At 43.9% G+C, this 13,461-nt stretch overlaps 1 protein-coding gene across 5 annotated transcripts in view; it reads left to right on the forward strand.

Annotated features, from left to right (window-relative positions):
• SLC38A12 (solute carrier family 38 member 12) overlaps positions 1 to 13,461 on the forward strand; it is a 64,887-nt gene that overhangs the window by 10,071 nt on the left and 41,355 nt on the right. For all 5 annotated transcript variants that reach the window (XM_048818986.2, XM_048818988.2, XM_048818990.2 and 2 more), the window contains 5 exons: positions 1,785 to 1,866; positions 2,927 to 3,026; positions 3,695 to 3,775; positions 10,394 to 10,493; positions 11,387 to 11,495. In XM_048818986.2, the coding sequence (XP_048674943.1) occupies positions 1,785 to 1,866; positions 2,927 to 3,026; positions 3,695 to 3,775; positions 10,394 to 10,493; positions 11,387 to 11,495 (472 nt within the window). The remainder of the gene's footprint in view (positions 1 to 1,784; positions 1,867 to 2,926; positions 3,027 to 3,694; positions 3,776 to 10,393; positions 10,494 to 11,386; positions 11,496 to 13,461) is intronic.

A 13,461-nucleotide genomic window follows, 5' to 3' on the forward strand; every position in this document is an offset into this window, starting at 1 on the left:
AGAAACCTTAAAATGGTCATTTAGCTGAGATAATGACAGTCCGTTCCTGAAAGTGTCAAAGCAGATTGTAGTGGTGAACTGGGACCTCGGATGGGTGAGTGATTCTAGCCGTCTCCTTGGCATTGGGTTAAAAAAAAGGTCCCTCTCGTTATTTAACTCCTTAGACGGCTTCTTCTACAGTCACTGGCAAAATTGGTGGTGTACGTCCTAATTTGCTTGCTGCTCTGAAATCTACAACAATAATAAACCATTGCCCTTCAGTAACACCTTCCTTCTGAGGGTCTCGCAGTGTTTTACAGCTACCAAAAGATTAAGCCTCACAACAGTACTGTGAGGACAGGGAGTATGCATTATTCCCACTTTACAGATGGGGAAACTGACTCAGGATTACAAACCCTACCATACAATGCTCCATCTTCCTCTAAGAAGCCTACCCCCGTTGCAGTGAGGTAGCATGTAATCTGTGGGCCACACCTGTACTGGAGATATAGGCAGATGCCTGCTCCGTTTGTGCAAATTAGTTGCAGGCTTCATGCTCCTGACAAATTTCCTGTGTGTTTTTGGTTGATCAAAGTTTGAGCACCTCTGACATAGTCCTAGAAATAAGAGGCTCCTTTTATTTACTGATATTTGCACCTAACTGCGGTTTTATTGTGATGTTTTAACATGTTTTTACACAAGCATTTTGGTTGAGACTAATGGGTCTACCAGGCCCAAATGCTTAAACAAAAATAATTACAAACAGCAAATAAGATCTTCTCATGGATGTGATAATATACCATGAAGCAACCATAGCTGTCTCCAGGTTTTTAGTTTACAAAAAAAAAAACATATTCTTGCCTGTTTCTACTCTTACGAAACAGTAATAAGGAAGTACTCTTATGAATATTTTACATCTGTGTGGTGCCTTACATCCAAATTGCATCATACTGTGTGCCTACACAGCACAACTGAAATGAAACCGTCTCTGGGTTGAAGGACAGCAGCAAACTGAGGTAGAACTCCCTGTACAAAAAGAGAAAGAGGGGAATGCTGGTGAAGGGTGCTGGGACAAACCCCTACCCTTACAAAACATGCTAGGAGATCTTTAGGGGCTACACGTAACTGATAGGACTCTGGTTTATAAGGTCTCACCCTAAAGACCCTTCACACAGTGAACTACACAATACTTCATTCATCTGAGTCATAAAGGCAAAGGACTGGGTCAGCCCTGTCAGGATTCAGTCCTGCCTGTGGATCTAAGGAGTCCAAAACTTCCAAACTTTGATGCTTAGGGCTCTGTGCCATTGTTTTCACTAATGCGTGAGAACTTCTAGGTTATGAGATTTGAGTTGTTAAACTCTGTCTCAGTCCAGCTCTGAGCAGAACAGCATCCCAGTTGACACCCCTGGGGCAATCTCATCAGAGTCCCAGGACTGAATGCGCCGCAGAGACCCTTGCCTCTAAATATGGTCCCAGGTACTAGCAGGATAGTGCATAATCTTGCTTTGCAGCTGTCTGCATTGTTCTCTGTTCCATACAAAAGATGCTTCATTCCCCAGAGCTGTCAGTCCAGCATCTCACCAACACTGACTTCACATAAGAAATGTAAGAATCCCCAAACCCTAGAAAATCGCCTCTGCACTGCTTCATTCTTGATTCGGCAACAGCGTGGAGGCTGCAGCACGTACCAGAGCTATGAAGAGCCTGTCTCCCTCGGAAAGCCCAGTCAAAGTAATTTGCAGTGATCTATTCTGCTGTCCTTGTTAGCTATTAGTAATTGCTAAATTTAATTTCCCGTCTAGTTACATGACTACAACGTTTGTGATGGAGGCCATGGCCGCTGCTAACGCCCAGCTGCGTTGGAAGAGAATGGAAAAGCACAAGGTTTGTGTCGTGGCTTTTTATTTTCCAATCTCTATCATTCTTCAGTCCCTAAAAGCTCTCCTCAGTTTACTGTTCTGGCTCTGCCTCCCCTCATTAGTAAGTCTAATAAAGGAATAAATTTCCACTGTACTTAACATCTTCATATAAAATGTGGTCATTCTCTGTGGTATTGCTCATAAAACCCAGGATTTTCTTTTCCTGCTTTAAAAATCCCCGACCCTGCCCATGTGTCTCCCAATTTCATGCTGCTGGTTTTGGCCTGAGATGCTCTTTAGAGGAGTTGGGGAGAGCAATCCATCATTCAAGGTGTGTTAAGATCTATAAATCCTTAAATTATGTGAGATCCAGCCACTGCAGGGCACTGTTGATCTAGCTGGAATGCTCTTGTTATCAGTCATTGGAGTCTTATCCCAGGGACTCCTGCTGGGCATTCTCTCTGGCCTCTGTCCTGACTGTAGAATTTACTCCTTTGCTGGGTTTGTCAGCTCCTGGGTTTAGTGACCTTCATGATGCAGTACAAGGCATAATTTTTTGGTCAGACTTTAATCGTGATCAGTAGGAAGGTGGGGTGGAGTTGTGGAGTGGGTTTTCCTGCCCTGCCTAGTTAGGGAAATGCAAAGGTTTGGGTTTTTAAGAAAATGTAATCTGGTGCCCACACTGTGCATCTGGACACCAAATCTACAAACTCATTGCATCAAGCTTGCTAGTGTCTTTATGATTTTACTGAATGGACATTCTGCTCTTGTGTATATGTCCCACACGGAAAGAGAGTAGCTCACTTTGTCATTAACCTCCTAATGCCCTGCCAGTGTTGTCCTCCTTCCCGAGAGTGCCCTCCCCACATTCCAAGACCAGAAAATATGGTTCCCTGCCATCTCCCCATGTGCTCACCGGTCTGTACCTTCCAGTCCCCCTCTCTTTTTCACCATGAGCACATGGAACTGAGGCTTTTTCATTGGGTTGTTTCTACCTCCTTGTACTGTTGCCACAAGCTGTTCCTCGGGTAGCACACATCACAGAGCAGAACCTGGGCAGCTGCACTTATTTTCCTACCTTCTAGGAAGACGACGATGAAGATTCTTCCTCTGGGGTCTCTGATAGTGATATTCTCCTCCCAGATGGCTATGAACGATCAGAGACACGGCCTATCCTGTCAGTTCGTAAGTATCCAACTTTTGCTGCTACTTGCTCTCTAATAGGGAACGAAAGGCTTTTCCCACTTCTGTGGGAACCAAACCCTTTACAACTGCCCTCTTGTAAGTGGAGTAAGACTTTTCTCCTCCACCTTTCACCCTGAGGGCTTGTCTACACTTGAAAGTTGATTTGGATTGAGATAGGGTATGAATTTAAAGCACCATAGCCATTCCTGAATAGCTCCATGAAAATGGATTAAGCTAAACAGGAACAAGACATTCTTAATCTATAATAAGAGTATCCACTCATAGAGTTATTAAAGAACAGTTATTTTGGAATAGACAAGCCCTTAGTGACAGATGAATTCCACATGCCCACATCTCACGAGCTCTCTTCTAGTTCATGCCATTATGGCTTTCAAGATGGACTAATGGATGAAGCTAGTTTTACTCTGTTGCTTCCAAACAGAAGAGGCTTTTTCTTTCCCCTTTTACCTAGAACAATTCCATCTGGTCACCGAGGCATAAATGGCTTCCTCTGAAAAGCTATAAATGGTGTGGGGACTGCATGGCAGGGGGTGTATGTATCCTGGATGGTGTTACCAGGATAGGTGGGATGTCCCCAGATGCTGCCTGTCCTTCCTTTTGGGCTAATCAAGAAGAGTGAGTGGAACTTTCTTGTTTCCAACTTGCAGAGAGACGTGGCTCACCCAATATCTTTGAAATCACTGAGAGGGTGGAGATGGGTCAGATGGCCTCTATGTTCTTCAATAAAGGTAACTATCTCACTTTCTCAAGGGTTCCCAAAGATCTTCCTGAATAGGGTAGTAGGTGTCGTTGTTCCTTAAACCTGGGCACTTGTAACGTGGTGGTGGAAGCAGCTGCTGCTGTGAATTCTGGGTTCCCTCTAAACCTCCTGATTCTGAGGACTTGACAGTCCCAGCCAAACATGCCCCCATCCCCAAACACCTTTTTGTAGGATTTTTGTTACTGACTGTCCTCCACCGCAGTTGCAGAGAATGCGATGTTATGGACTCATTTCCAACCCAGCCAAGGGAACTACGCCAGAATCTAGGTCAGGGAAGGCAGAGGGGCTGTAGTAGGTTTAGCCAAAAAAGTCCTGAAGCAAAATGGGCAGATTTCCCTTAGCACATGAGTATAAAGATTGTAGGAGTAACACTTGCTTCTGCCCAGCATGACTGCTCTGACCCTGACTCTCCATGCATTGAGTGCTCACCTCCTCTCTCTGTATCCTCTGCAAACGTGGTCCACAGCAGCAGAGCCAGGAAGTGTGCTGCTCTCACCTTCCTGACTCTGTTAAGATGCAGCACACCAAACATTTCCATAATCAGTTAGCTTCAGTCTGAAGGAAGGAGGTCAGTGAGGAGCATTTCTGAGAGCACTTGACTGTGGCTGGGTAAGTGACCTCTAGGGCTTCTCTAATCCTGAGCTTCAGTCTGAATGGGTCCCCTGTGCACACCTGATGGATGCAGGCATCTTGTCTTTGTATTAAATGTGTTTTCTGTCATACAATAAAAAACATCTATAACTAGAATGAAATAAGAAAACCCTACAAAGGTAGCTGCAATATAAAGCTATATTAATCTCACACTATAGAGATACAAGCCATAGACAACGAGAGAGATGACACTCAGAGCATAGTGTGTTAGTAAAGAAATCCCATGTTTTCTGTCTCTGCAATCAGACACATGCCATGGTGTTCAGTTTTGGTCTCTTGCAGTCAAATGTCTTGTGAATGGCATGTTCCTTTGTTCACCGGTATTTTTCTTAGCACACAGTGGGCTGCCTTTTCCACGGCATTACACCAGTTTTATGCTAATGTAACTCCATTGCGTTCCATGGAGAATCAGGATCCGGGGTGGGGAACGTTTTCAAAAGCACCAGTGTCATTTGCAAGCACGAGTCTCACTGAAAGTGCATGGGAATCCTTTCAGCAGGTCTTGTGCTCCTAGCTCACTTAGCTATTTTGACATTCCCACTTTAGAGCTCTAAGTGCCCCCACTCTAATGGTGGCGGAGGAGCAGTGTGGTCTCAGCCTAGGCCTGGAGCTTCTAGTCCCAGCTCTGATACTGATTTGCTGCACCTTGGGGCAAGTCTCTTCGCTTGTGGCTGTTTCCCCATCTGCAAAACAAGGCTATTACTTACCTACCTCACAGTAGTTGTCTGGGGATTAATATTTGTAAAGCACTTTGAAGATGAAGAATGCTGTGTAAGTGTTGCCTAGCAATACTGTTTTGGATCCTTGTCTATATCGGCAGGTGTAGCCTGCTAGATTAAGGGGATGTTGCAGAAAGGGGGCAACAGGTCAGCCAGTGCATGCACAAATTTCAAATCGCTAGCAAAACCTCTTCAAGTGAATTGGAGAGGAAATGGTGGTGACTACAATACCTAGTACTGGAGAGTGGGGTTTATAAGGGAGACTATGTTCTAGGAGGCTGCAGCTGATCTCAAGCTTTAATCATTGATGTTAGAGGCAATGTCTCCCAGTAGAGGGTGCTGGGAGTACATGTGCTTCTCTTCTAACCCGAGTAAGAAAAACTACATGTAAATTTCCTCACAATACTGTATTACTTGCCTAATACTTTACATTTAATCCCCCATCTTAAAGTTTTATTTTTAGTTTGAGTTATCAGAGTTAGATGCTAGGGATCCCCTTCCAGAAATATTTAGGGTCCTGATGATGATGGGATGAGAGCTCTTTCAGGAAGTCAGGTGGTGCTGCCATGGAACACAGCATGAAAACACTGTGACTTCCAGATAAGACAGGAGATCGACCTAGTTAGCTGTTCCGGGGGGAGCTGTGACTCGGGTACAGAGAAGGGCTACTAGGATGATCTGAGGAATGGAAAACTTGTCTTATGAAAGGAGACTCAAGGAGCTTGGCTTGTTTAGCCTAACTAAAAGAAGGTTAAGGGGAGATATATGATTGTTCTCTATAAATATATCAGAGGGATAAATACCGGAGAGGGAGAGGAATTATTTAAGCTCAGTACCAATGTGAGAACAAGTACAAATGGATATAAACTGGCCACCAGGAAGTTTAGATTTGAAATTAGACGAAGGTTTCTAACCATCAGAGGAGTGAAGTTTTGGAATAGCCTTCTAAGGGAAACAGTGGGGGCAAAAGATCTATCTGGCTTTAAGATTAAACTCGATAAGTTTATGGAGGAGATGGTATGATGGGATAACATGGTTTTGGTAATTAAATATTCATGGTAAATAGGCCTAATGGCCTGTGATGGGATGTTAGATGGGGTGGGATGTGAATTACCCAGGAAAGAATTTTCTGTAGTATCTGGCTGGTGAATCTTGCCCATATGCTCAGGGTTTAGCTGATCGCCATATTTGGGGTTGGGAAGGAATTTTCCTCCAGAGCAGATTGGAAGAGGTCCTGGAGGTTTTTCGCCTTCCTCTGTAGCATGGGGCACGGGTCACTAGCTGGAGGATTCTCTGCTCCTTGAAGTCTTTAAACCACGATTTGAGGACTTCAATAGCTCAGGCATAGGTGAGAGGTTTTTTGCAGGAGTGGGTGGGTGAAATTCTGTGGCCTGCGTTGTGCAGGAGGTCAGACTAGATGATCATAATGGTCCCTTCTGACCTTAGTATCTATGAATCTATTTGCTGCTTTCCCTCCCTGGTCAGAAGTAATAGCCTGGTCTTTACTATTGCTCAGCTCCCGTTCAAAGGTGCCCCACTGTTTTTGCTACAAAAGCTCAAACCTAAGAGATCAGAGAAGAGCCAAGTTAAACATGCCTCTCTGTAGACTGTCATAGCACACCAGTCATTTGAAGGCTCCACAGAGATCAAAGGGCCCTGAATGAGGGGGTTGTGCAGTGATCAGTTGGATATTGGTTTGGGAATGAGAAATCTACGCTGTCAGAAGCTGGAGTTTGAAAATACTAGCTCAAAGCATTAGCCTCCGCGATTGTACCATTAGCAACTGTCTCTGATGTTTGCTTGGATCAAGATGCTGTGTAGCACAGGCAGACATGAGGTGTCGGGGGGCTCTATGGCCATTGGAGAGAAGGGGGGAGGGGGGCTTTGTCACAGATTCCTACCAATGAGACTCATTGGCCTGTTAAAAGGAAAAACCCTGTTGTTGCTAATGAGCTCTCTGCTCATTTCCCTTGACTGGTTTAACAATCTGACGGGATGTGAATCTGCAAATCTCGGAGTTAAGCTGGAGATAAATCTTCCACCTCTGATTCTTCATCTGTTTTCTGAATGGTGCTGACTTGTTTGGGCTGCAAGGAAAAATAAAGGGCCCCCACCAATTTCTTTTTAAAGGAGCCTGCTCTGAAGCATGTCTCTCTCTGGTCACAATGTTGAGCTCTCTCTGCCAGGGATCGGGTGTCATTTATCATAATAATGGATTCTGTGCACATTCATCATTCTCCGTCCTCATAGGAAGTCATTGATCTTCCCGTTTTGTGTCCAGTAATGAAAGTATTGATCAGGGAGGGTTGGTGGCAGTTTATAAACAGAACTGACACTGAAGTCCACCTGCAGTCAGAGAAGATGGGGGAACCTCTTGCCTGTACTTCACTGATTAGAAAGTCAAGCTGGGAACGCTGCATGTTCTTTGAGCTGAGCTGCCTGAGTGCAACACAGAGCACCAAAAGGAACAAAGGATGGTGCCTGCTTGCATCCCAGAGATCAGCAAGTCAGACTTTTAAGGATCTGGGGTTTCAAGTTCACCAACTTCTTAACGCTTTATTCCCATACGTTTCTTGAACTAAGTACAAAGACTACATAAAAGCTACTGCATGGGCAGTCATCAGAGGCGGGAGTTGGCACTTCCTCCACTAGGACAGTTACACTGGATGCAAACTGAATGGGGAAGAAGTGGAGGGATTACTAGGAAAATCAGACTTTGAGCCCTAACCTTCTCTTTACATTTTAAAGACTCATTTCAACACAAAGGGCGGAAAACTGATCTTTAAAAACTCAGATCTTGGAATAGCAGCTCTGTCTAAAGGGTTAACTATTTTTTTTAACTGTCCTTCCCCCTGCTCCTGGAATCTGATGGTTTTCAAAGTTGCACAGTGACTATCCCTATGTGACCATCTTAAAAATACCCCAAGGCACTAGTTCTCGGTGAGGACAACGGGGAAAAAAAACAAAAATAAATTGGGAGTTTCTAGAATTAGTGGTCTGACTCTTTTTCAGAGGGACTGAGCACCTGCAGTTCCCCTTTACTAAATATGACGTTGGGAGGGGGGGAGGAGAGAGACTTTTCCAAGAGAAGGACCTCATTTTTCAAACTTTGCCAAAAGAAAAACTAACCTCCTGTAGCTACAGAACATGTATGAGAAACAGCTTTTTAAGGAAGTTAGAAGAGAAGGTCAAGATTGGGTTTATAATGAAAAGCTGGTTGGAGGTTGATTCTGTGGCTCTGTAATATGGACATAATCTCAGCACCAGTGTATCTCAGGCAGATCATCAAGATACACGCCCCCCCCCCTTTCTTCCAGTCCCTCCCCTTCAGTTCTCCCATATATATCTTGAGAGAGTCTGACATTCTCCTATAGCTGAATGTCACCTCAGCTCTGAGAGGTACCATCTTGGAGGATCCAGTGATAGGGGAATTTTTAAACTTGGGTAGGGGATGCTGGTGCTGTAACGATAATATAGAGACCATATTTCGATTTCTTTTGGCAGAGAAGGTGCCTTGCTGCCTTCCAAACAGGAGGTCATTAATCAAGTGAGCCACAAAACCTAGAATATTTGGTTTAGAGGGAGAAAGAGAAACAATGTACAGAATGTAGCATCCAAATACCACAGTGATGAGTGCAGTAGAATTACCTAAATGTATGGTAGAGCTGCTAATCTACAAAGCCTTGTATGAGCATTAATCCTCCCTCCTGCAAGTAGTCAGTGGTGCTAGCCTCATTTACAGATAGCGTATGTGAGACAGCGAAGTAAAGTGACTTGCCTAAGCCACGGGGAGTTAGCATTCCCGGGGATTTGAACTCAGGTTCATCATTCCCAGTCCTGTGCACAGACTTGTCAAAACATTGTGTTCTCCTCATGCTCTTCTCTTCTAATGCTTGCTGTTTTCTTTTTTTCCTGCTAAAGTGAAACAGTTGCATGCTTTTTCATGGCTCACTTGCCTTTGAAATTAAAATCTGTTGAGATTCACTTTGTATTGTTTAGACTGGCTCCACTTCTTCAAAGTTGGGTCAGTGTAATTTGGCATCTCTTTATCCTCATTGGCTTCAGCTCACGACAGCAGAGTTTCTTGTTTGTGCCCCATTAAGATTTTTTTGTGCATAAAACTAGCTTTGTTGCAGAGGTTCTCTATTTCATCTTCCTCCTTCCGGCTGAATGCAGAACGGGTAAAACCTGGTTGTGATGAAGGGCTTTGTGAGCAGGGGAGAATGTGTGAAACTTTTGTAAAACTCAGATTTAACATCAAAAGTGCTGCAGAATTAGTTTTCACGCTCCACAGGGTTGAAACTAAGCTCAAAGTTTATAAACTCGGCAGGAGCCTTCCAAAGAAGCTTAGCTTCAGCCCTGCAGAACTTGGGAGGTCTGCATGACTAAAACCTCATGGTTAAGCTCTTGAGGAGTTCAGGAGCTTTGTAGGTGTAGAGCTTCAAGTCGGGGCAATGCTAAAGGACCATTCTGCAATGAGTAGGTATTCAGAGTATTCCATGCTTTCAGTCTTCTTTAAACTACCTCAATGCTGTGTTGCATCCCAGGGGTGTGACTCAGTGCATTTCAACTTCACCAGTCCCTTGGCACGTCTCATTTTCAAGTGAGACAATTTCCACACAGGAATTGTGCCATTGGCACTAGTGAATAAGTTTATTTAAAGAGTGAGAGAGAATGAAGAGAGAACTGAATGGGCTTGCATGTTCTTACCTGAATAGGGCACCTTTTACCTTCAGGTTGCTGGCTTATATCTGTCCCATGTCAGAGGGCCTTCACCACCTGACATGTAGCTTATGTGAAAGGAGTTGGTTGTACTCAGTCCACTTTCTAGTAAGCGGATGTCCATGGCACCAGAGCCATCATCACAATTGTCACTGTTTTCCCTTGTGGGCCATCTTAGTGAAGAGGCCAGGGATTTAATGAGTCAGAGGTAAACTTTGATTCTTGACAGGGCTTTGGGAGGAAGCTTGTATTACTTCTGCCTATGCTGTACATCTCCTGTGGGCAGAAGATTCCAGCCTCCAATACAGCTAGCTTGGCACCTCTCACCTGCATGCAGTTTATCACCAAATAAATACATAAATTGATGGAGGAAATAAAATAATAATAAAACCCCCTGGCAAGGAGGTGATGTGAACCACTGACTCCTTTAGGAGCAGAGTTCAAGGACCCACCTGGCCCTAGCCCTCCTATTAATGCGTTTCCTTTTCTTACAGTGGGGGTCAACTTGTTTTACTTCTGTATAATCGTCTACCTCTATGGGGACCTAGCGATCTACGCAGCTGCTGTGCCAGTCTCGCTCATGCAGGTGACCTGGTGAGTGATGGCAGTTCTTTGTAAGCCCAGGAATCTAGTGCACTGACAACAGAGGATGGAACAGATCCTTTTGCATTTGGGTGCTTCTGCGATGGAGGGCTAACGAATATTCAGTGGACCTGGTTTTGCCCTTGACTTCTGGAAGCCAGAGAGGGAGATGACCCAAGAACAGGTCATCGGTGTTTACAGATGGGGTAGTGAGGTTGGACGCCTCCTTTACTGGAGACGGCTAAGCTGGCATTAATTGACTGGAGAGTCACGTGACCTGACTTAGATTCAACTTTGGGGCCAGACCTAAGTCCTACTTACCCACGTGGTTAATGCATCAGTGGCTGCACCAGTGTGAACTCATTATTGTGTTTCCTTGTTATTGAAGGACCATTCCCAGGAGTGATCCTTAATAAGTTCTTGACCTGTCGGTTGAGGTGGCCATCTAGGCTGAGATTTGAGTCCTTTTGTGATATGGATAGGTGTCCATTAAGAATTAGACTGAGACCAGTTCCTTCCTCATAAGTAACAGTAACTATCAGAGAAGAATGACATTTGTTCAAGTTCGCTCTGGGCTCAATTTGAAATAGTGTCCTAGAGGTGCAAGTCTCTATATCCCACTATTAGTAACTTCAACCATCTAGTCCCATCACCTGCATTTTCAAATAATTGTGAAGAGCCCAAGAATCTATCTATGGTTACATAATTCAGAGTGATTTATGTTTTCTGGGGCCTGTGATAAAGCAGCAAGATCAGGGGAAAGTCTCTGCATGTCTCTGTCTCCACCATGCCCCATTCTCTTTCTCTGGAGGAGAGAGGAAGACGCAATTAGTGTATTCAGAGGGATGTTAATTACTGTTTTGCTTTTGTTTCTCTCTTCCCCCTCCCCCTGACTGCATTCTCAGTCGCGTAACTGGCAATCACTCCTGCGGTGTTGGAGATGGCACGAAGTATAACGATACAGACAAGTGCTGGGGGCCAATCAGGCGGATTGATGCTTACAGACTCTATCTGGTGAGTGCTCAGAACTGGATGACTGGTGTGGTCCGTATATCATATTTGGTCTGAAATGATGTACACAGGTTTCTATGGCATAATGTGTTCAGATGAACAGCCAAGGTATGGAATTCTGACTTCAGCCCTGTCTGATTTGCTGAAAGCTCTAACTGCAGGCTTGATAGCCTGACTACATTATAGTTTGGCTAACCACATTGTGCTAAGCGAAATTTCCCCTGCATTCTCTTTAGTATACAGTATTCTTCACTTTCCGTCCTGCATGCTGTCTATCTCCGTACTGTTTAAACAGCTGTTGCAATCCAGAAGTGGCTGCACTTCAGTGCTTGGTGAAGTGATTCTGACTTTATATAGAGGTCTTAAAGTTTAATGCAAAGCTGTATATGAGTGTTAGATCTGTTCCTATATTGCAACAACTTTTGTGTGTCTTTAAAATCTTCTGTGTGTGAAATATTGTAGTTTTATACAAACTTCTGCTTTTTGAGGGGGAACATGTCACCATACATTGTTCTGTTTCTGTTATTGTACCATTTCAGTAGCATGGCTGGCTAGTTTAGGATTTTCTAGCCCATCACTGCAGTATCAAATTGTTGTGGCTCTGTTGCATGGCAGAATCAAACTCTCTTTGACTTCAGTAGGAGTTAAACACGAAGACAGAAACCATTGTCTGGGGTAAGAAGTGGGGAGAAGGAGGTGAAGAGCTTTAATAGCTTTGAAAGTAAAAGCAGCCTGAATCTCAGACCTGCTAGAACTTTAGCTGGGGGTTTAAATAGAAACCGGTATGGAAAAGAGAGGGAGGAAGGATGCATCAGATCATCAGTGCCAGCAGGTAAACCCAGGGGCAGGAGTAAATGTAAGCAATGCTTTCAGTTGCCATCCTAAGGAGAGTGTGGTGGCTGGATCACATGCCTGAGCACTCCTCACTATTGCAATAATAACACTGGAACAGGAGCTAGATCTCAGGAATATTAGTAAATGTCACAGCCTGGTTAATTATTTAAAAGAAATATTATTGCTTTATTAAATTGCATCTTGGCCTATTTCTTTGAAAACCTACATGATTGAGGATTTTCTCTCTGAATTTCAATAACTCTTTGACCGAACAGAAGGCACTTGTCAGGAAAGGCAGAAATGCATTAATTACTAACTGTGTCTCCCAGATATTACACCTATAACTCATAAAGATAATTGAAAAATTAAAAAAACCCAAACAAACAAAAACGTTACTTGCTGCTGTCTCTGTGGGCAACTTTCATGAACTTTATTCCCCCGGCTTGTCTTTGTTTAGCTTTGAAGGTTACTTTATCCTCTAATGTCTGTGGCAGTGATTAACCCTTTCTCTTCTGAGTAATCAAGAAAAAGGTTTCAGTGCTTTTCTCCACTTGCCTTCAGTGGGAACAAGGCTATGTGATGCTATGAGATATGGTTAGGTAATAAATGGAATTGCTCCAGTGATGGGCTGAACATACAGAAAAGCTCCAAACTGTCAGTGCAACCTTTGAGCTCAGTTACATCTTCACTAACAGCTCTACCATTTCCCACTAGATAAGCATATGGGCAACATTGTATGTCTAAGAGGACAAATCCAGACTCCTATTCCCAGCTCTGCAGTTGAATTGCTGCTTGACCTTGAGCAAGTCACCTAAGCTCTGTCTTAATTTACCCCTCTGTAAAAGGAGGATAATGTTAACAAAGCTCCAAGAGTGTTGACACTTAGCTGTCTATGAAGCACATGGAGATCCGCTGCAAGAAGTGTTGTTGTTGTCAAGGTCAGGAGAACTATTCTTCATATGGCACAGCTCTGAAGGGAGTTTAAAAGTTAAACCGACTTTGGTGCTGATGAACCTTTTTCATTGTTCTGTTATCACTTGTAGACAACAGGTGACCAGTGGGTAGGTCTGTGTTATATTTGTCCATGGAAAAAAAGGTGTCTTTCCTTCGTGTTGCAAAGTGGCAAATTTTACAG

Source organism: Caretta caretta, chromosome 14 (assembly GCF_965140235.1).
Source record: "Caretta caretta isolate rCarCar2 chromosome 14, rCarCar1.hap1, whole genome shotgun sequence".
In the NCBI taxonomy this organism is placed as follows: Eukaryota; Metazoa; Chordata; order Testudines; family Cheloniidae; genus Caretta; species Caretta caretta.